Source organism: Phyllostomus hastatus, unplaced genomic scaffold (genome assembly GCF_019186645.2).
Source record: "Phyllostomus hastatus isolate PE091 unplaced genomic scaffold, TTU_PhHast_1.1 phas_scaffold_501, whole genome shotgun sequence".
Lineage (NCBI taxonomy): Eukaryota > Metazoa > Chordata > Mammalia > Chiroptera > Phyllostomidae > Phyllostomus > Phyllostomus hastatus.
The window spans coordinates 31,259,639-31,284,158 of NW_025334033.1; the positions used below are offsets into that span (position 1 = coordinate 31,259,639).

At 36.4% G+C, this 24,520-nt stretch overlaps 1 protein-coding gene and 1 pseudogene across 1 annotated transcript in view; both read left to right on the plus strand.

The window, feature by feature from the left end:
- Positions 1–889: 889 nt before the first annotated feature.
- Positions 890–24,520, plus strand: part of PIAS1 (protein inhibitor of activated STAT 1) — a 96,569-nt gene continuing 72,938 nt past the window's right edge. The window contains exons 1-2 of the mRNA XM_045822263.1: positions 890–943; positions 22,939–23,383. Of these exons, the coding sequence (XP_045678219.1) occupies positions 920–943; positions 22,939–23,383 (469 nt within the window). The 5' untranslated portion in view covers positions 890–919. The remainder of the gene's footprint in view (positions 944–22,938; positions 23,384–24,520) is intronic.
- LOC123809087 lies at positions 19,791–19,945 on the plus strand (annotated as a pseudogene).

Here is a 24,520-nt window from a genome sequence, read left to right on the forward strand (position 1 = left end):
AAATGTTAATTTAGTGGAGAAAGCTCTCCCAGGATTAAATACTCCCCCTTTTTTTCTCTTGCTGGACCATTTGCTCTTTTCTGGTATACATCACCAGTTGTAATAGCTTTATTGGTTCACTTGTCTGTTTTCCTATTGAAAAAACTACAGTTGGCAGGGACTTTGTTGTATTTAATTTCGCATTGTATACAGAACCCTTAGAAACAGGGTCTGTACTTAGCTACTAAATAATTTTTCCTGAAACAAAGTAGTTAATGAATGAACGTCTTCAGACTTTTGTCTAAGCCCCCTTGTTATGTGCTTGTTTGGACTGGTCACTTTTCCTCTCTGAGCTTTTATTTTTGAATACATATTTATATACCAAAGAAATTGTCATCTTTTCTCTGTGTACCTCACTGACTTGTCATGAGGAGGATCTGAGCTAATAAATCTGGAAATGCTTCATTAAGTGATCTTTAAACGTAACGGATTGTTATTTTTAGTTCACGCGTACCCCCGCAGGTAGCAGGTGCTGATTGGAGGAGGGGGGCTCTATTGTTTCCTGTGACTGGAGCCCTCGAAGCTTTGCAGCAGAGTTCTGCTGGCCTCGTAGGGGCGGGGCTCAGACCAGCAGCCCTTCCGCAGCGGCAGGTCCCGGGAGGCGCTAGCCCCGCCAGGACGGGGGGCGGGGATGCCGAAGGGGGAGTAACTGTCAAACCTCCCCTCTTGGCGCCATTATTTAAATGCTACGTGTCCGTTTCGCAGCTGTACGTGCCCAGGGCGGGGCTCCGAGCTCCAGCGACGGGGCGGAGGCCGGGGGCGGGCCAGGGAGGTGGAGGGACGAGAGGGGACGGGCCGGGGCGGGGCCAGGCTGGTTAGAGGGGCGGGTCTAGCCCCGGCCCCCGGCGAGGTTCAGTGCGCTTGCGCTGACAGACGCAAGATGGCGGACAGTGCGGAACTAAAGGTAAAGCGCAGCTCGAATTCACTTCTAATATTCGGTCGCGGAGACGGTGCCGCTGTTGCCGGGGGGAATGGGTCTGGCCCTGGGGGGCCGCTCGGGCCTGCCTCCACCCGAGTCTGGAGTTGTAGGGAGGAGCGGCGCGCCGGGCCCTAGCTGAGGGGGCCCGGCAGAGGCGGGCCGCGGGCCCCGGGTGCCTCGGGGGCGCTGACGGGTCGTCGCCGGCGTGTTATTGTTGTGGGCGCCCCTGGCGGGGGTGGCGGGGGAAGAGATCGGGAGTCGGAGGTGCAGGCTGCGGCTACCCTTGAGGCTCGGTTTCTTCCCAGTCCAGTCAGCCTCCCCGGCCCACCTTGAGGTGCGGGGGCTGGGGTAGAGAGTACATGTAGGGGGGATTGGGAAGCTTCCCGTCGCCGCTTCCTCTTCCTTCTTTGCAGTCCGGGCTCCTGTCAGGAGCTCTCCTCAGACCCTCGGGAACTTGGCTCCGGCCGCCCCGCCCCTCCGTGGCTCCCTGCCGCCCCCGCCCCGGACTCGGCTGTCCCCTGCTGCCCGCCTGTCAGGAGGCTCTTGGTGTGCCCCGCTCGAGGGCAGTACGATCCTGGAGCGATGGGGAGGGGATACGGGTAGAAGCTCCAGTAAAGTTTAGTGAGCCCGGGGCGGCGTCGGGGTTCGGCTGAGGGGTAGCGGGGAATCTGCCTGGGCGGGACGTTACTCTGTCTGATTCTGGGCTACCGGGGAGAGAAACCGAATTTGGAAGCAGTCGTGGGTGGTGGGAAGCACCTCTCTCTCTTTTCCTTCGGCTAGTGTGGAGGGTGAGAGGAGCCTTTGGGGGTCTCTGCACACTCCATGATGGCGATGCTATAGCTGATGGAGGTGAATGGTTCGTGTTTATATTCCCCCGTTGCCTTTTGTTTGTAGGGACATCTTGCTGGCCATGTTGATTTGAACGAAATTCTCCCCTAATCCTACTTCAACCCCCAATAAATAGAACGTTCCTCCGTTCCTCTCAACTGTACCGATTACTCACGCCTCGCGGAATTGGATGAAAGGGTGCCCCCTTTGCTCCGCTTTTTCTCCCACCCCAAGCTTTACCTGATGATGGCTTCTTTACCGAAGCAAATATACCACTACACAAGCAGTTGCGGGGGGGGGGGGAAGCGGGGGGGATGGAACCCTTATGATTGGATTGTGATAAATGGGTCTCCGCTTGAATAATTTTGGTTTAGCAGCAAGCAGTTTTTAACTAACGCGTATTATTTCGAGGCTCTGAACGCGATATTCCCCTCTGTGGCTTCCTATGTGTGAACCAAGCAGCTGGTTATATCCTGACCCAGAGAACTGACATCTATCAGTGGAGATTGGGATATACAGTTGTAAATCTTGGAGGGATCCTCTTTTCATAGTTAATAAAAATCATTAAATTTTTTTTCTGCGTTATAATGAAACGACAACTTCTAGAACGACCAAACGCCAGGTTAGTTTCTGGAGAGTTTTTCTGTAGGAAACTTCGCTGAAAGATCGTTTTCCCCTATAATTTTGCAGTGTTAATATTCCAAAATTTGTATATTTAGACATTATCTTTGAGTGTCATTCTCTTAAAATTTACTTCTAATTACAAATTAAGGGAGAGCATATTTAGATTGTTTAGTTTCGGTTTTTTTTTTCCGGTTTCAAACTATTGACTGAAATGGAAAAGCCTCAGGAATTTGAATATTTGGAGGTAATTAACTCTTGAACTAAAGAGTGCACAGCTTTAGTTCTGTTTTCTGTAGTTTTACTCTTAAAACGTAGTCACTGTGTGATCTTTGCCTTTTGGTATTTATTTTGTTAGAAATCCTTTTGAATGAAGCTAATCAGTTCTGTTTTACATGGACCACAGAGTAAAGTTGAAAAGCTTGTGCTGGCTATATTGTCACTCTTGATGCTGTCCAAAGAAATTGGTATGGAAAGCACATGCTGGGAGATTTCCTCCTTTGTTCTTTCTCATTTTAAAAAAGTGCCTTTGGGGATAGATAGATCAGATCCCTGGTGAGAGTCTTGTTAGGTAAAGTTTCTCTTTACAAAAATGAACCGGTGTCGGGTACACGCGAAACACTTGGGGGAAAACATTTTTCTAAAATCGATCGCCCTTTTTTGCTCTCTCCAAAATATACTTGAGGTTTTCCAGAGGAGTTGTTTTCTACTTTTATGGTCGTGTTGTACAGTTTTTTCAAATTGTAATAACTTTTGGCATACTGGTCTGTCGTCGTGTGTGCCCAGTACTTTGAGGAGCTGTGATAAATTGCTTTGCTGGTGATAGCTGTATTAAAAATCTTGTTAATATTCGACGGTGGTTAGATTTGCTCTTATTTTTGGAGGAGGAAGATGATCTTAGGAATGCCTATCAGTTGTTTATATAATATTCTGTGCAGTGATACTCCTTTTGGAAATTACATTTTCTGATGGTTTTTCATGGTTTTTGGAGGTAAATAGCATTTATTCCTAATAAGGTTGGGAAAGTCACTTAGAATTGAGAAAAACCCGATTTTTTTCTCAAAATTTTAGGTGAAAGTACTGCCAGTGGATTTCCAGCCGTGAGGCTTTGAGTAAATGCAGTGACTTTTTTGTTATTTTAATTCACAGCCCACGTATTATTTTGCTGTGGATTGTATTCATAATTATTTTCCTCATCGCCCATTTTTGTGCGTTCTAACTCACAAAACCTACAAAGATCAAATGAGAAAAATGAATAGATCTGTATCCCCTATAGGAATAGTGCAAGCTGCAACACTTAAAAGATATTGCCAATAAAAATTGGATTGTGAGTCATATATATCAAAAAGAGTTCTCTGTGCACATTTGTTTGTGAAAGGTTTAATTTTTCATTAAGGGAATACCCATAAGTGACATTTGTGAGAATGTGGAGAGTGAGCATTTTATTATCTTTAGGAAGTTAAAAGCAGGAGGATGTGATGGCTAGCTGATCTTGGAGTTATCTGACAGCTTCATGTCTCTCTTATAGTACTTTAAAAAAATTACACATAGTTTTTGCACTAAAACTCATCAAGTTATGTTGGCATATTAGCTCACAGGAGGACCATTGGCAAGGAAGAAATAATCGTTTTAGTGAATAGTGGAATTAAATAGGAAGGCAAACATACTTTTAAAAGTACTTATAAGTATGTCAGTAAATTCTGTCATCATATTTTGTCTTTTTATTTTCAAGAAATAACCACTTAATTTTGGTATTTGTGGTGTATAAGTTCTCTGCTTTTATTTTAGATATAAGCAAGTATATCTGACAATTTATTTATGGATTTGTTTTGAATCTCCATAACTTGGCTTTGTCAAGTGCCACATTTATGTTTTTTGTTTTAGGTCACCATTTTTATGAACATTATTTGAGAACAGTTTATAGAACACTTTAGCTTTTAGGTGTTTCATGTAATTGTTTTGAAATACTGCATTTTCCTCCACCGTTTTCTTCTGGGTGATTGTTGCTTTTCTCCTCAAAGAGTCTCCTGTAATCCCTGTTGATCGCTATAGTGCTTAGTGGTGAGTCCATAGCTGATTAAACTTGGGCTTCTCCTAGTGCACTCCATCACCATGCTGCTCCATGGTGCTTGCTTTTGAGTTCAGAGTAACCCTTTCCTGCTGGTAGCTATGGATTAAAAAAAATGGCTAATGACTGTAGTGGGTCCTGAGAAGAAGTATGTAAGTTTCTGAAAAACTGGGTGTTTTTGATGAGATGTAGCCTTTAAATACACAAAACCCCTGGTTCATTACTTCATAGAATTGATTGTAGTGTTTTCTGAAGTATTCTGCTCTGACATTAGGCACCTTTTTTAAATGTTTGAATAATATATAGTGCTTTGCAGTTCATAATGTATCTGATTATCTTGTTCCATTTTTCCAACAGATTTTTGAGATAGGAAAGGCAGGTAATCTCTTTTATTGATAAAAAGGGAGCCCAGAAAGGGTAAGTGACTAGCTCAGGGTCAAACAAATAAAAGTGGCAGGGACTTGAACACGGGTCTTGTGATTTCAGGACGTAGTGTAGGCTGCCTTAGAGGTGCCATGCTGGTCCTGGTGCCTTGTTTAGTAAGATTTCTAGTTACATTGTGGCTGATAATTTTCCCTCATGTTCTTTGCCAGGATATTTTGGGATGTTACTTGGGTTTTTGCAAGGAAGATTTTGAAGTTTATTATTTGGAATCATAGCTATTAATTCTTGGAAATATTATTTTGCTTGGGAAAATTTCAGAGAATAGTGAAAAAAGTAGGCAGAAAAATGAACATCAGTGCTAGGACTGCTAATCCTAGCACTTAGAAATATCATGGTTAACATCTGGGTGTCCTGTTAGATTTTCTCTCTGTGAGCATATGTGTTTGTATATTCATCACAAAAAGATACCATAGTACTCTTTGTAAGCTGCTATTTTCATGGCTATCTCTCCAGGTTAGTAAATATGATCATTTCCAGGTCTATATAATCATTTGAAAGGTAACATTATATTTTATTCATTTAGTCCCTTATCATTGGACAATTAGATCATTTCCACTTTCTTGCTATTTTAAATAATATCTTGACAAACAACATGATATAAAAGTTTGCAAATGTTTTATTCTAACTAAATATCTTAATGTGACAGTCCTTTTGATGCTTTAGGGAACAATGCAGATGGCATTTTAACTAGATGAAGTGTGAGTGAAATAAGTAATTTTTGATTTGTTCATTGTCTACACCTTTATTTTTGCGTCTGTAAATCTATCAGATAAAATTATTAAATGATGGCAGAGATAGATTTTACAAAATGTAAGTGAACATTTCTTCTGATTCAGAACATTTAACAAAAATGAAATGGATTATGAAATAGTATGTACTTCAAGTATGTTTGATTTTGGGAAATTATGTGACAATAGTCAAATATTGTAAGATTATGTGCCTTGTTTAGATGCTCATCTGTTTTTAACTGGCATTTTAAAACACAGTGCTGAACATTAATCTTCAGAAAGTGGAAGTGAGAGTTTGCCTGACTCATATTTTTAATCTTAGAGAAGTGTTGCCATAATATTAGATTGGTAGGTAACATTGTTTCCAGGAGGCTGTTACAGAAAGAAGGCTATATAGGCAATGAAAACATTTTTCTATTTTAAGAAGGAAACTTTATGTATTAAAACAATTAATAAATAATAAATGCATGCGTGGATGAAGATTATTTGTACAACATCTGAAAACTACTGTGGAAGGAACAGTTGGTGAAATTAAGGATGTGAAGTTGATCATACTTGAAATTTGATGTCAAATTTGATCCTCACCTAAACCTGCATATATGTAACAAATTTATCATTAGAGTTTTTTTGGAAATCAGTGATAGAGAAATGTGAAAGTACTTAGTTGCCCTTCACTGTCAATTTATAGTAGTTCTAATTGCCATGCACTTTTTGCAACTCTAACTAGAAAATATTTGTACTGTACTTCCCCTTCCATGTTAAAAATTATGGAACTCCCATTGCTTTTGATTCTGTCTTCTCTTGATTTCAGTGGTATCCCATGAAAAGATAGCTCCCCAAATCCCTTCTGCCCTCAGAATTTTCTGGTAAACCTTCATTCTTCCCTACGCACTTCTAAAATTCATCAAAATTAACAAACCACCTTTTTCCTTTTCTGCTTAACCTTGGAATCAAGCAAACAAAACAAACATAAACTCTTTGAACATTAATTAGTAAGCTTGAAATGTCACTAACACTCACAGGACTGTTACAAATGATCCTATTTTAAAAAACTTCATCTCTTTCTTACCTTTCCTGCTATTCTTTTCTGCTTTCAATATTCCGGTTTGGTTGCCAGGTTAATTTCCCCCAAACACTCCTTTCATCCTGTCACTCCAGTGGCTTTCCATCAAAAACAGGATAAAGTCTTAGCTCTCACTTTTGTATTCAGGATTTTCTTTAGGCTGACCCCAGTCTACTTTGTGTGTGTTTTGTCTCCCAGCTGTCTAGCAAACGTCCTTAACTTAAAGCTAGAGCTGTTTGCTGCTTTTTTTTTTGACCAGTGTTGTTTTGTATACCACTCCATTCTCATAGTGGTGTTTAAGATATGCTTATCAAATGAACAAATTGTGTTAAAAGATTTTTGTTAGTGAGGGGGCTAATGCACAGGTCTATTTGTCAGTTAATTGTTAATGTTCTGAGATAGAGTTATAGCTTCACACTTTTTTTGTTTCTTAGATGAACTTGCATGACATTAAATCCATGATAATTTATGAAAGATTGTTTTATGTTTACTTATGTATCTTTAGGTAGATAACACATGAATACATTTCTCATTGTAATGATGTAGCAGTAAAGATTTTTTTAATTTTTAAAGATTTTATTTATTTATTTTTAGAGAGAGGGGAAGGGAGGGAAAGATAGCAAGAGAGGAACATCGGTGTGTGAGAGATACATTGATCAATTGCTTCTTGCATGCTCCCACCTGGGGGCCTGGCCCACAACCCAGGCATGTGCCCTGCCTGGGAATCGAACCAATGACATTTCAGTTCACAGGCTAGCACTCATTCTTCTGAGTAGCACCAGCCTGGGCAATAGTGTAAAGTTTGAATGGTCTTCATCATTCCCCCTTCCCAACCACTTTAGTATCTATTCTTTTTGGGGTAGGCAGAGCATAACAGCTTTATTGAGACAATTTATATACCATACAGTTCATCCATGTAAAGTGCACGGTTAAATAGTTTCTAATTTACTTAAAAGTTATGCATTCATCACTAACCAGTTTTAGAAAATTTTTCTTGTCCCTGACAAAGCAGTCATGCACCCTTCAGCTATCACTCCCGTTGCCCACAACTCATCTCACCCTCAGGCAACCACTAATGTACTTTCTGTCTCTGTAGTTTTTTACCTATTTCAGACATTTCATATAAATGGAATCATATAATATGTAGCCTTTTGTGTCTGAGCTATTCATTTTTCTTTGCAGGCTTTTAATTATGTGTGTCTGTATAATTTTAATTTATTATATGTGTATATGTCTAGATCCAGAACAAACTAGGTGAATAGAAGGAACTCAGTATTTATTAAATTAATGTACTTATACATAAATATATTTCCTAAAAACATAAATTGGATCATGCTATACATACTATCCTTTCACTTGCTTTTTTCACTAAGGAACATATACTGAAGATCTTTCCCTGACATGTTCCAAATGAGATGGTCTCATTGTTTTCAACAGTGTATATATTTCAGATGATGTATATTTATTGGGTTGGCCAAAAAGGCTATGTTTTTTTCTGTAAAATAAAAGTCACATTTTTTCATTTTCACCAATAACTTTATTGATTTGGGTATTTTGAGTATGTTGGCTATTTTCTGTGTGGTAAAATGTTGATTGTTCTCAGTTAATGTCTTGATTTGATTGCTGTCAACTTGAACTGGTCTATCCCACCATGGAGCGTCGTCCATCAAGAAATCTCTAGCACAAAACTTCGCAAACCATTTTTGATGTGGTTCTCCCTACACAGCACAAATCTTTTTTTGCATTTCAGTTATGTTTTTATCTTTCTTGAAATAATAAAGCATGATATACTAACAATGTTGCGTATTTTCCTTCATCCTCAATATTAAAATGGCTGCACAAAAATTCACCAATTTTGTAAGTTTTTTTTTAGTGCACGCTGATATGACAGCTGTCATAACAGTCTAACAGAATTGTTTTGAATGAAGTTAAAGACAACTAAGTGCTACTAGAGCCATCTTATGGAACTTTTTTGCTAACCCAATAATAAAATATCAACATTGGTTCATTATAACAAGTATATTAAGTTAATGTAAAATGTTAATTAGGGAAACTGGGTGTGGAGCATATGGGAACTTCCAATGTTTGTAAATTTAAAACAGTTTTAAAATGAATTTTATTAAAAATAAGATTAGCTCCAGAGTCAAATATGCTGGGTACATCGCTGCTTAAGACAGCAAAACCTCAGTTTTTAAATCTGCCAACCCTAAGTTCTTCTATAGTTTCTTCTGGGAGCTTTATCCTCATGCCTTCCCTGTAGTTCCCTCTTAATCGCTCCTCTAGGCCATCAGCCTCTAAGTTTGACTTACCTTACTGTTTCCTGAATTTCTTTCCTCTAGTCTGGCTGTTAACAAAGTGTGGGGTCTTTCAAAACAAGATGTTACTTGAGATTTCTCCTAGTTTGACATTTGCACTATTGGTGAAAAGGCAATGGCGGGCAAAGCTGCTGGCAGCATTAGCACAAATTAAGGCAGTGGCACCAAACTGCCCCTTCAAAAGGAAAAAAAAAGAAAAAGAAAAGAATCTAGCCCTGGCCAGTGTGGTTAAGTTTGTTGGAGTGATATCACATAGACTGAAAGGTGGCAGGTTCAATTCCAGGTTAGGCCACATACCCAGGTTTTGGGTTTGATCTTGGGTTTGATCCTGGGTTGGAGCATCTATGAGAAGGCAACGAGTTAGTGTTTCTGTCTTACATTGATGTTTCTCTCTCTACCCCTCTCTGTCTAAAATCAAACATGCTTGGGTGAGGATTTAAAAAAAAAAGTATGGTTATTTTGTGTGCAATTGAATCATATTTAGGGAAGAGAACATGAATTTTAGGATTGCCATTCGTTTTCACTCGAGTTTAGATAGTAATCCAAGGAATAGTTCAGACTAAGGATCAGCAGTGAAAATTAATAACCCTTAATTTCAGACTATTTTTAAAAAGCTTTTTCAAGTGACAACCCTGCTGTGCCTAATGGAAAGGATGTTAGAGAAGACTCATTAGTAATTAGCAGCATTTGCATGTAAACAAAATGTGCTGTATTTGATAGTTCTGTTGAGTAGGTTTAACTTTGCTACTTATAGTTTGGATGATAATTGTTTAGAACATTTGCTTGTAGGTAAACCTTCATACTCCACTAAGTTACTGGTTTTCTGGCATCTACTGATCTTACAGGTGATTTATTTGAGTGTGGAGCATGATACTGAACATTGTATTTTGCAAATATTTGTAGCATTAGTAAAAGTCGCCCCTTTTTGTTGTTCAAACATCTGTCATTGTAACTGCATAATCCCTTTAAAGGATAGGGGTCTGAGGGTGATGTATATTTGTGTATGGGGACAGGGTGAGGATGCTGTGAGTGAATGCTGTTGGAATTTAAATGGTTTGTCTTCTGTCCAAGATAATTCTGCCAATAAAATTAACCAAGGGAAAAATGATACCAATATGAAGTACAAATAGTTAAACTCTAGCTCTTATTAATTAGCTCTAGTTTTAGGGTGTTTGAAGAAGTAAATAATATCTTATTAGTATGGAAGTAATTTTTTTATTTAATTTAAAAATTACTTAATTCTTGAATATTTTCTCTTGTAGCCTTAGCTCATTAAAACTAGGTATTGAAGAGAACCTTTTTTACTTTCTATATGTTAGGCCTTTTCATTTACTCATTTATTCAGTGAATATTTGAATGTCTACTGTGTACCTGGTACTGTGCTAGTCATCAGTATACAAAGATATTAAAACATAGTTCCTGACAGGAAACAATTTAGTCTAGTAGACACATAGAAACATACTGTCTTTCATCATAATTATCTGCTTAAGGCCAGCACTAATATGTATAGTTGATAAGTACTTTTGCTTAACTTTGAATTTCCACATTTCTGAATTATATTTAAGAAAATTAACTGGTTCTCTTCAACTTTCCCATATGAATGTTTTAGGTTGATAGAAAAAAATTAGTTACCATGATTTAATCTTTTAAAGAACTTATATAAAGTCTTCTGTTCTCAGATTCCTGTGTCTCTCCTGTCCAGCTACTTGCCTCCTCCTCCCTTCTGAGGCTCGTGGTTTTAAAAAAGTATCATTCGTTTTTAGGTTAGTTATTTTGCCAAGCTAAATTAAAGTAACCAGAATCTATTAGGAGCAAAAGGAGTTTAAATAAAGTTAACATTGAATTTTAATAATGATCTTACTCAATGTTAGTTTAACAATTTTTGATAAATCTTAGCTTTTCAGAATTTATTTTCTAAAGTATAGGGTTGTCTCTTGGATATGAAACACTAGACAATATGAAGTATGATACAATTTTGAACAGTTAGAACAGACATTTTCTTTACTTTTTTTCTTTTGGTAACTAAAGTACAGAATGCTGGAGAGCATGACCTGCTGTGCTCAAACTTAGTGATTAAAAGCTTTGGTGTATTTTTCAGTTATTGTGCTAAGGTACTTTGTGACTCAGTGTGAAAACACATGGTTTTTATTTCTAGGAAATTTTCCTGTATTAATCCATTAGTAATTTGTTAATTTTATCCTTTTCATTTTTTCCATTTTCTTATGTTAGAAGACTGGACACTGCCTCCCTCCCCCCACCCCCCCAGTCAGTTGGCTATTGTGTTTTGCTCTCTGTCCTTGTGAATTAATTTTATTTATTGCCTTTTTGTTTCCTTTTAGGGAGGGAATATGGTAGATAGTTGTGTATGGTCAGTTTGTATTTAACTGGTAGACATTGCAAACTTTCTGTGAAGCTTACAATGTAAAGCACATTAATATATGATAAGCTTTCTTAAATAGTTGCCAGTGTTGAAATAAGACTTAAATTGAGCCCTTTGGCTCTCTGAGCAGCAGCGTGGTGGTCGGCAGAACCAAGTGCCTTATGAAACATGACAGAAAGGGAGGCAAGAAGAAAGTGGTGGATCTATTTTCTAAGAAAGATTGGTGTGCTGTGAAAGCACCAGCTATGTTCAGTATAAGAAATATTGAAAAAACACTGGTCATGAGAACTCAAAGAACCAAAATTGCATCTGATGATCTCCAAAGCTTGTGTTTTTGAAGTGAGTCTCGCTAGCTGATCTGCGGAATGATGAAGTTGCATTTGGAAAATTCAAGCTAATTACTGAGGATGTCTAAGGCAGCTAATTTCTATGGCATGGATCTTACCCCGACAAAATGTCCTCCATGGTCAAAAAATGGCAGACCATGATGGAATCTCATGTTGATGTCAAGATGGTTATCTGCTTTATGTGTTTTGTGCTGCTTTTACTAAAAAATACAATAGTTAAAATCAGAAGACCACTTATGCTCAGTATTAACAAGTCTGCCAAATCCAGAAGATAATTATGGGAATCAGACAAATACAAACAAATGTCTTTAAAGAAGTGGCCAGTAAATTGATTCTAGATAGCATTGGAAGAGACATAGAAATGGCTTGCCAATCTATTTGTTCTGTCCATGATGTCTTTGTTAAAAAACCCAAAATGCTAAAGAAGCCCAAGTTTTAATTGGAAAAATTCATGGAGCTTCATGGTGAATGTAGATGATAGGTATGAGCCCCCCAGTCCAAGAATCTGTTTAAAATTGAGACATTTAATGTTGCCAAGAAAAATCCTATTTATGATAAAAAAAAGTTTATATTGAGTGATAGTAGAAATTTTCTGAGACAAAGCTAGGTTGCATTTATTTATTTTAAAATTTTTATTTATTTATTTTTAGAGATAGCGGAATGGAGGGAGAAAGAGAGGAACATTGATGTATGAAAGAAACCTCAATTGGTTGCTTCTTGCACATACTCCAAATGGGGACCAGGCCTGCAACCCAGGCATGTGCCCTGCCTGGAATTGAACTGTGACCTTTCTCTTTGCAGGACGATGCTCAACTAACTGAGCCACAATGGTCAGGGTGCTAGGTTGCTTTTAAAATAAATAAATAAATGTATAGTATATACAAAATAATATGTATAACTTTGTAGAAGAATGTATAACTTATAGAAGACTGATAAAACATCAGACTTAATAGAGTATTCCAAAACTTTAGACTTGTATTTGTGCACTCTCATTTTGTCTAATCCCTACTTCCTCCCAGATAACTTGGATTAATAGGTTACTTATAAAATTGAAACTGGTAGTGAAATATTAGTTTTGTGCATTATTTACTTGTTAGGTTGTTTTTAAGCCATTGCTTCTAATTAAATGAGTTGATTACATCATAGTGTTATAAATTACCAAATTTGGTATAGCATTCTTTGAAGAGGAGGATTTCATAGGTAGAAATGAGAGGAAAGTTTTGGAAAACTTATTTAAAAAATATGCTAAACTGTGGTGAATACTCATATACATGCCCATAGAATCCAGCAACTATGCCTAAAAATGGGGAAGAAGAAGGGACTTAATTCTCACAGTGAGGCACACTTGGGTAAGTCTTGAAAAGGGCTTTTGAATCAGAGTTCTGAGAAAAAAATCTAGCTTTTTTAAAAAAATATTTTATTTATTTATTTTTAGATGGGAAGTGAGGGAGAAAGAGAGGGAGAGAAACATCAATATGTGTTTGTCTGTCTTGTGCTCCGTACTAGGGACCTGGCCTGCAACCCAGGTTTGTGCCCTGAATGGGATTGTAACCAGGGACCCTCTGGTTCGCAGGCTGGCACTCAATCCATGGAGCCACATAACCAGGGCTCTTTTTTTGCATTTAAAAAATTACTTTGTCAGTAACTTTGGCATTGCTTCCCTCGCTCTTTCTCCTTCCCTTGTTAATATTTTCGATATGTTAAAATTGATTCTGTTAAGAGTTTTTGGCGCCAGGGTTTGTGAGTAGCTCATCTCCCCTCTCCATAACTTTCAGGAAGAGTGCGTAGTATATTTTTATGGTCCTCATCTTGAAATGTATTTTTATGTACATTAGTGGATTTTTTTCTAAAGAGAATATGAGCATTTTCTTAAACTTGCTTTCACTACTATAAAAACTTTGAAGATATTAGTTGTAATGATCTGTTCTGAAGATTATGATCTCTGTAAGTTTTGTAGTGGTTTAGCAGTTTTACTTTATGTAGAATAAAGCATTTTTTGTTGTGAAGTTGTTTCTCTTATAACTAGTAGAATAATTGGGTAAAAGTGTTCTGTGTAGAAAAGGAAGGAATATTCTCATTAATAGGTTTCTGATAAGATGTAAGAGAATACTTAAGCAAGCTGTCACTGCAAGACTTGAACAGTTTTTTCTTGTAACTTTTTTTTCCTGAAGCTTGTGAAGAATCATTGCCAGGGCTTTTTAGAACATTAATGTACATCTTCTTAACTTTTTTTCTTGGAAATCTACAAATGTGATAACCTTGACATTTTTCTTGTGTACCCTAGACAGTGTTTAAGGTTGGGGAACATTGGGGAAAGATATTGCTCTGAATCCTAAGTAGTTAAACAACCTTATTTGTAATCTTAAACTTTATTGTTAAGTGGAGGGAAATCTCTTAGGATGTGCCACAGGGCTGTATAAGTCTTGACCCCGTTATATTTGAAATTTTAAAGATGACCTGTGTGAATATTTAGGAGGCAAAACATATTTTGTAGGTGGTACAAAACTGGGAAGAACGTTACATGACAGAATGAAGGGGAGTTAGTTGATCATCTCTTGGGCATTTACTACGTGTCATGTACTATACTTAGTAGTATAGGTGATACAGAGGTAAGTGCTTACCCTTGAAAAGCACAAAGTCTGGAGGGAGGACATAGAAAATCAGTGATTTATTATACTGTGTGATTAGTGCTGTAATGAGGGGTTGTAGGGTGCAGTTCTTCAAAAGGGTATTGAAAGTAAATGATGATAACCCAAGTAAATGATGACCTAAAAAAATGTTTAACAGTATTAAATACAAAAGTTCTACTTTTAAATTTTTAAAAAATATATTAGAGAATAAATAGGTTTAGCCTAATAACACTTCATTTGAAAAACAGAATAAAGGTTTTTATGAACAACAGTGTTTTGTGGTTGCTGTTCCCACTCCCTGCTGAAACATACCACATCCTTCCCCTTGCCCAAATAAAATAAGCCACTCAGCCTAAAATGTGAGTGCTTTATTAGATTACACAGGTAAAGATATTGTGTTCATAGTAAGAAAAGTAGTAATACTGCTATATTCAAGACTAGTCAGACCACTATCTGGATTATTTCATTCACCCTGAGTAGGATGGACTGCAGAATGCTCAGAGAACAATGATCAAGGTGAGGGGGAAGGGGGGGGGGGTCTAGAAACCAGGACAGTTGGAGCAAAGGAGACCTCTTCAACACATTTTAAAAAGACTCTGGTATACAAACAACACAACCTTTCAGGATCATTGGGTGGAAGTTAAAGGAAAATTTTGATTCATAGATGTTAAAGTAATGTAGGCTGCTATAAAATTAGGCTGTGAACTCTTAGAAGTGTTTCAGCAGAGGCTGGGAGATGATCTATTAAGGAGGTTACAAATGGAGAGTTGAACAAGAAGATGTCTAAAGTTCTGCTTTATGTTATGATTCTACTATTTCCAAAAGACATCATTTCTCAAATTACCTTCTCAAATTAGCTAATAGTGTCTGTCGTAGTCAGTACTCTGCAGCATTGTGTGCACTTTGGCATCTGACTTCATTCTGAGCCCCACTACTTGCTAGGTCTGTAACCTTGAGTAGGTTACACCTGTTATTCTGAAATAGTTCTCTTGCTACTTTCCTTCCAGTGTTTTTCTTTAATCTCTTCCTGGGACCTAGATTGAAGGCTCTGATTTAAGGACATTGTTCAGCAATAGAATGCATTTCCCCCTTACTTTTTGTTTTGTTAATATTTATCTCTTTCTCCTTTTTGGCTTCTTAACTTTCACATAGAGTATGCTGTTTCTTTTATTGCTTCTTGATACTTTAATTGCAAATATGGTGTTTTGTTTGTTTTTGGTTGCAAGGCTTGTCAAAGAATACTCGATCTTTTATAATTTGATGACTTAAAATTTCTTAAAGCCCTGCTTATTTTAAAGAAGCCCTTTTTTAAAATTCTTGATTTTATTTGAAAAAATGAATGGGTTTTTTAAACCAGATGTCAGTTCTTTTTATCCAATGGAAATAATAATGATCTGTCTCTTGGGTTCTTATGAGGTTTAAATAAGATAATCATGTTGGCTGTAATTAGTATGTAATTGGCATAGTGTAAGCATTTAATATATATTAGGTTTATCGTTATTTTTACTCTATTAACCCAAGTAAATGACAATTAAAATTCTGATTGAAAACTTTGTTAATAGAGAAAGATTTCACTATTTGAATGGTTTATATTTCTTTAATTATGGAAGAATAGAAGAGTGAGAAAAATTCATTTAATAAGAGTTATACAATTATAGAATTTTGAGATTTTAAGGAACCATTGAACTTTTTGTTAATTTCTCATTTTTTCAAGTGTGAAAACAGACCCTGAAAAATTATGATTTAGTCAGTTGGTGGTGGTTAGTACAAGAACCCAAATTTTAAATGTACTAGAATTATATGTTTTACATGTGCATAGGACATAATAGGAGTTCAGCAACCTTTGAATTAATATGATGATTATGTGTGTCTGTCTTTGAAGACGAACATATCTTTATGTATTCATTGTTTGTTCCTATATTCCCTCTTTCTGCATACTTATTTAAGACCTGTGTATTCATCCAAAAAAAATTTATTGAACATCTGTTTGCAGAGCAGCGTTTTACTGAAATGAAACTCATGTTTTTCTCCTATGCAAGAAGTTTGACAATGTGTTAGAAATTTAAACTCTAAATTCTAAAAAATAAGTTAAACTTTGTTTTTTATTAGAAAAAATATTTAATCCAAATTTTAAACTGTTCGTTGGGTTTGTTGTTTTTAGCATTCAGGTTATCTAGAATAACCCTTTGAATGGATATATCCGTATGTTCCATGAGATGTGATGGTACATGAATGGAGATGATTCATTGATCAAAAATCAAAGTTATGGTACACCATTTCAAGGGAATGTTAGGTTATACTTTGCTTGAAGAAGAATGGGATCTCCATATTTTGTTGTTATGTGGGAGCAAAATGCCACCAGTATGATGGAATAGATGAGGGAAGGAGGAAATTGATCAGCTAGAGGAGTAGGAGCTACAGGTCATTTTTCAGCCATCTTATATCGAGAAAAAAAATGGGGCGGAACAAGATTATGGAGAAGTATGTAACCAACTTGATTTGCTGCTTGAGTAGAAACTGTCTAACTAGGTTTTCTGGTTGAACTGGGCATTGTTGACAAATTGCTAATCTAACAGCTGCTTATTAACTATTTCAATTGGAGATGGTTAGAAATGATCCAGAAGTCAGTTTCATTACATGAACAATCTGACTTTGAAAATAATGAATTAAATTTTTTTGTTGTATTACTGTGTGCAATTCAGAAGTTACTGTAGAACAGGCTTTACTGTATGCAATTCAGAATTTTTGATTATTTCTTTGCTTTTGTGGATAGAAAGTAAAAATATGAGATATTACAACATTGTTAAATGCCTATTTTGTCTATCTTTAGAATTCATTTTGGTTTATAATTGGTTATAAATTGATACCAGTTAAAGATTCAGAATATAGTCTGCTTTATGACTAATCCTTTAAACCACTGCAGTGGGATGTGTGAATGAGAGTAATTGCATTGTTCTATAGGAAGTACCTAAGTCTTATTCACAATTTCAGTATGATCTTTAATAATGTAAGGTCATAGCTAATGACCTTACATTAAAATTGGCACTTTCTGTTTAATTGCAGAAGTACTCTGTCTACAATACTTGTTAATATTGCTCGAATATAGGGTTGTATTTATCTTTTTCAGAATATATTTTTGTCTCTGTAGTTGGAATAGTGTACGTGCATATAAGTATACAGTATATGTGTGCATGTGTTTGTAATATTTTATGGATCTGAAAAGGAGATTGAATGAATTGTCTTAATGAGTTATAAGCACCTCACCCTCATCTCTTCCCGTTTACTTACTGTGAGAACATAGTAAGTCAACCTTATACTGCCAAAGAAGGAGATTGGAGGATTCTTTTCTGTCAAAAGTGATCAGACAAAAGGAAAATAAAGGAATCCTCAAAATAGCCAGGTTCTCCTTCCTGGTTACTCTAGAATAAAGTTCACTGGTCTGCTCACTCACACAGATCTTTTTAGGGTCTGATTAGATGTAAATGTACAGCCAAGGATTCTCTCTCGTATGAAGAAAATGTCAAGCAGGAAAGGGAAAGACCAAAGCAAATAACAGAAAAGAACTCAGGTTACAGAGACAGTGCAGGGAGCAGAAGAACAACAACAGTAATGTCAAACACTTAATTTATATCCTCAGAGAGAAAAGAAGATAGATACTATATTAGTGGAAAAGAAGAATAAGATGTAGAGAAAAGAAAAAATACGCAGCAAACAGAAAAGAGCTTATGGAAATTAAAAATACGATAGAAGAGTTAGACTTCTAAAGTTGAGGATATCTTTAAGAAAATAGAGCTAAAAGACAAGGGCTATAGAATGCAAAGGAAAATTAGAGAATCAATCTGGGAATGCCAGTATCTTAAAAACCGATGACTCCCAACCTAGGACGTTTTGACTTTAAGGGGTGCCAAAGGCATATACATTGATCTTTTCCCAGGCTAGCAATATGTGGTTAAGATACTTTTTCATGATCCCAGACATCTGCAGTGAGCCATAGCTCCCGGTCAGGTCTGCCATCATCAGGCTAAATAATCAATACTTTTCAGTGTACTGTGTTGTCAGTGATTTTTCGATATTGTATTCTGCACACATTTAAGGTAGGTTGGACTAAGCCATGATCTTCAGGTTAGGTGTATTGAATGCATTTTCAACCTAAAATATTTTTTATTTATGATGGGTTTATCAGAAGATAAGTCAAGGAACATTGTAATAGACATAGGAGAAAGAGAGTGGAAAAAGTCTAAGGAAGATTATTCTAAGAAAATTTCCCAGAACTGAAAAGCATTCATCTCTACGTTAAAAACAAAACAAAACAGCAGTGATCACTTAAAACAATTGGGGGAAGGAGGAACACAACCCCAAGACATACTGTAAAATTTCAGAGCACATAAATAAGAACCTTCCATAAGCTTCTTGAGGGGGATATGCAGGTGACCATGAAGAACTGGGGATCAGAATGGTGCTAGGCTTCTTAACAACAGCACTGGGAGCCAGAGGACAAGGAGGAAAGGCCTTCAAAATTCAGACAGAACATGTTTTCCTGTTTAGAATTCCATACTAAGTCAATTTCAGTTATTAAGTATGGGTAAGTGAAGATATTTTTAGACAGTGTAAGAATAAAAAAAAAAAGTCCTTCCCATACCCTGTTTTCAGGAAATTACAGGCAGAAATACCCTACTGAAAAGAGAAAACCAGTGAAGAAGTGAGATCAAGGAGATAGATCCACTATGGAACAAAGACAAGGGAATACCAGGATAAGTTAAAGGGAAATTTTATGACCATAGTTGTATACATGCCTAGAGAGTAAGCAGTCCAAGTTGAAACTGATGGAAGGGTACTGGAGGTATAGGAAAGTAACACTTTAGCAAGAGCTTGCAGATAAATTAGAAAACTAAGCAAATGCAAAAATGGTGCAGGTATTCACTATAGGGAAAGAAGGGTCATACAAATAGGGAAGAGTAATGATATACTTTTGGCTCAGCTGTGAATATCATTTACAGCAATAGTAATAATGTAAACACTGACAATTGATCACACCTCAGACGTGTTCAGTTTTCTTGTCTTTTCAACACTTTACATTTGACTGCTCTGTGCTCCTCTGAAGCTTGTCAGTTGAGTGATGATGCTTCAGGTGTTTGTGTTCCCCACCCCCTTTTATTTAGTTTTAAAAATACTGCGTGCTTATTATAGTCCTTCAGAGTATGGAACAACTGCTTCAATAATAGCAATAGATAGCACCTCATTTTTCATTATACCTGATTATAAGTGCAATGACTAATTTGAATCTGGGTAATTCTTTTCTTAACCACCAATTTTTTTAAAGCCAAAATGTTCAAGCTTGAAATGGAGATTGAATTTAAATAGATTAATTTTGTAAAAGGTTTTTCTGGTCCTAATTAAAAGACATGTGGCTTGTTTTCTCTAGAAAATAGTATCATATACGTCCTCTATCCGAGGACATTGTATTAAATGAATTTTTGGAGCTGGGAGATGGAAAAGGAGTTTCCTCTGTCTATTCCCCACATCCACCCAGTGTTGCAGTACTTCTGGGAATGGTGCACACAAAATAAATAAACAAATAAATAACAGTATCATAGTATAAAAATAGTATTCTGAGTAGAAGTAGTTGTGCAACATTCAACAAAATTTTTAAGATTTTATTTAATTTTGGAGAGAGGGGAAGGGAGGGAGAAAGAGAGGGAGAAAAACATGGATTGCAAGAGAAACATGGATATGCAAGAGATACATCTATTGGTTGCCTTTTGCACACCCCCAGCTGGGGCCCTGGACAGCATCCCAGGCATGTGCCCTTACTGGGAATGAAACTGGCCACCTTTTGGTGGGCAGGCTTACACTAAATCCACTGAGCCACACCAGCCAAAGCAACAACAAATTTCTTAATCTTCCTAGGCCTCAACTTTCCATCTGTAAAAATGAGGATGACATCTACCTCAAAATTGTGATGATTAATTATGCATCCTGTAAAAATAAAAACTATACTTACATCATTAACTTTTTTTGACTGTCAAATAAGAGATTTTTATTTTATGTGCATTGTTAATTGTTCCATAAAAATAGAATGGTAATTATATCTGTGTTGCATTTAAATCCTTTTATACCAATAGAATAAGGATACAAGCGGTCGTCAGTGAAGAGTTGATGGTAATCACTGAATTTTGTTTTTGTTTGTGTTTGACTTAGGAGATTGGAGTTGAAATGGGAAGGCATTTTTCTCTTTCTAAAACTTACAGTTTTCTCTATGAAATAAAGTCCATTTGCCCAATGCCAGCTTAAATTTATTTTTAAACTATAATCTTTGAGGTATAATTTATGTTCTTTCTTTAAAAGCAGAGGATTACTTTTTTTTTAAGATTTTATTTATTTTCAGAGGGAGGAGAAGAGAGGAAGAAAGAGAGAAACATCAGTGTGTGAGAGAAACATCTGTTGCTTGCCTCGTGTTCGCCCCCCAACTGGGGACATGGCCAACAACCCAGGCATGTGCCCTGACAGGGAATTGAACCAGCGACCTTTCAGTTCACAGGCTGGTGCTCAATCCACTGAGCCACACCATCCAGGGTGGATGTTTACTTATTAATATATTGCTTGTTTGTTGAGGTCTCTGTTTCTTATAAAATAAGGAATAAAAATCTTCACACTATTTTGTACTTTGAGGACATTAGATAGTATTGAGAAATGGATATCTTGCTGACATTATAGCTAATAATAATTTAATCTCTGATGGCACTTAAAAAGAAACATTTATATAGGATTTGGGGTAGACTTTGATGTTAAGTCTACCCCAGCTTTATACCTACATTATATCTTTGCATGCCTTTTATAGAACATAAGGATTTAGGAATTAATTTGCATTTATGTTATAGTTGTATGTAAAACAAATCACTATAGATTCTACTCCCTTCTTGTTTGACTTCTCCTCCCTCTCCCCTCTCTCCTCCCCTCATCTCCCTCTGCCTCTCTCTCTGGCATTTGAAGAGTTTCTACTGTTGTCAGACCCTAGTGTTAGATGCTGAGGATAGCATGATCTTGTGCCCCAGTGGACCTCAGTCTGGTCATGGAATCCCTTGTATAAACATAAAATTATAATACAGCAAGATAAGTGCTAAAATAAAGACAGGAAAGATGGCCAGGAAAAGTAGTGAGGAGAGAGTCATTACTTCTGCCAGGCCTAATGAGCAAAAGCTGGACTTTGAGGAAACAAAGCATTTTCCAGGCCAGAGAAGTAGGGGAAGGGCTCATATTTTTTTTGATTAACCAGCTATATTGCATATAAAACTCTTCATACACTCTTTTCGTATTTCACTTTTTTCTTTAATTGTTTTAAAACACTATAGAGGATTGGCTGGGAGAGGCTGTCATCTCAGGGAGTGGTAGAGAATTAAAGAAGGCAGTTTAGCTTTTATGTACTGGTATTTAGTATGAGGTGAGTGCGTAAAACAGATAGCAAATGGTAAGCTTACGTGTGTCTTGCATCCTAACACCCCCCTGTCAATGGTGGTAAAGTTAGGATTTTGCTGTTAATAGATGTGTGATCTTGGGTAAGCCATTTCTTCTTTATGAATTTCATTTTACTCTAAAATGGGAGGATTGGTATAGATAGACGTTTCCTGTTGACAAGTCTCTTTCTTAGTAGTTGGGGGGGGGGGTAGAAAAACAATGACTAAATCAGTTTGGGAACACAGGGTTAAACAAAGTAAAATAGATTTCTTTACCATAGTCTTACACATTGCAGCATGTGGATTGAATTTCTGGACTTTTTAGCCTGGCCTTTCTGGAGAGTGCCTCAATAATGTTTCCAGCTCCATCATTTTCCTAATGGTTTAGTGGAAAGAGCATGGACTTTAGAATCATGCATTAACTGGGTTTGGATCCTGACTGCTACTTAGTGGCTCTGTGGCCTTAGGTAAGTTATTTAACCTTTCTTAGCTAGTTTCTTCGTATGTAAAGCAAGAAGGATAACACCTTGTGGAGTTGGAACGATTTAGTGACAACCCATATGAAAATATCAAATGTATCTGGCATATAATAGATCAAAAAAGTTCTAATTTAAGTCCTACAAATTATGGAATTGTTATATAATATAATAATTGATGCTATTTATATCTTGCGTACATCTAATGTTTGCGGTGGGCTGTATATGTGTTTCATATATACTTACAATATCCCCCCAAGAAAACAAACGTTCTTGAGGCCTCATTACTATCTTTTGCCATCCATGTAGCACTCAGCATTCTCCTGGAGACTCAGTAAGTACTTGATAAAATATTTGACAATTTCATCAGAACAGTGGGATGAGATGAGGTGTGGTTAATCTTATATCTTTCATAACTCTGGGTAGAAGTCAGTGAATTTATGAATGTTAATTTTCATTGATTACTTATGTTAAATGATTAAACTAAATTAGAAATAACTAGAATTGATGGTAAATGAATTGTCCTCTAAGCAGACAGTGAAAAAAAAGTGTTATAATCAAGTATTGTTTAATATTGTAAATTATATTCGTGGAATACTAATGTTTTACATTTCTGTTTTGTCTCTAAGCAAATGGTTATGAGCCTTAGAGTTTCTGAACTTCAAGTACTATTGGGCTACGCTGGGAGAAACAAGCACGGACGCAAACACGAACTTCTCACAAAAGCTCTGCATTTGCTAAAGGCTGGCTGCAGTCCTGCTGTACAAATGAAAATTAAAGAACTCTATAGGCGGAGGTTCCCCCAGAAAATCATGACGCCTGCGGACTTGTCCATCCCCAGTGTACATTCAGGTCCTATGCCAGCAACTTTGTCTCCATCTACCATTCCACAACTCACTTATGATGGTCACCCTGCATCGTCACCGTTACTCCCTGTTTCTCTTCTGGGACCTAAACATGAACTGGAACTCCCACACCTTACATCAGCTCTTCACCCAGTCCATCCGGATATAAAACTTCAAAAATTACCATTTTATGATTTACTGGATGAACTGATAAAACCCACCAGTCTAGGTAAGATTATTCTTTAATGGTTATTTGGCTATTTTTGGCAGATGACTTTTCATTTTAGAGTTTCAATTTGACCCACTTTATTATATAAAATGAAATTTACATTTGGTAATAGCATCCAGATGATAATAATCTTTCAATTTTAGATAGAATCAAATGTATAAAAGCTGTCTTTTAGACAAAAAAGTACAATCAAGCTTTTAGTGATGGTTGCTGACACAGTATATATTAAGCCATTTTCAAGAATATAAACTTGTAAAATATATTTTAGATTGTTGATTAATATTTTATTATAATCTTTACAAATTAAAAAACTAAAACCCAGTAATTATTACTAGCCTCTAAACTCAGTTCTTAATTTCCCAGGGTTGATAACATCTAAAACAAATGACTAACTAGTTTTGATTATTTAAATGAGTCAGTGGTTTTAATTATTAGAAAAGGAGATTTGAGCTTTGATGTGTAGTATTTCAATTTCACCTGACTTTTTAAAGGTGATATATGTGCTTTGCACGTGTACACGTTATCATGGTTATATAATGCGAATGCTTGAAATACCATTTACTGTGTTTCCCCATTATTTGATTAATGTCTAGCATATAAATAGAACTTAACTTGTAATTTTAATTGCTATAGTGCAACCTTACTTTATTTAATGAAGAATAAAACTGACTCTATTGTGATCTCTCATGCCTTTGGTGTATTTTATTTAAATATCAGATTACCAGATGCTTGCTTGTTGTAATAAATCAGTGGTTGGCAAATTATGGCAAGCAAGGCAAATATAGCCAGCAGCCTGTTTTTTTGTGGTTCTCAGCTAAGAATGTTTAAAAAAAAGTCCTAAAGAGTTGTTTAAAAAAAAAAATTCAACAGAGACCATGTATGTTTGCAAAACCTAAATATCTGTTGTCTTTCAGAAAACATTTGCCGACCCCTGTTACAAATAATTAAACATTTCAGTTTGGGGGATTGTTGAGTGTTAAATTTTGAAAACATTTACTGAAATTCTTTGAACTGGGAAATGTTTGTTTTTAATTATATTTTGCAGAATTTACCTGATTAAATCAAGATTATAGGGGTCATTTTCAAACAACACAAATTTTATATCACATTATTATATTTTTAAAATAGCCATAATAA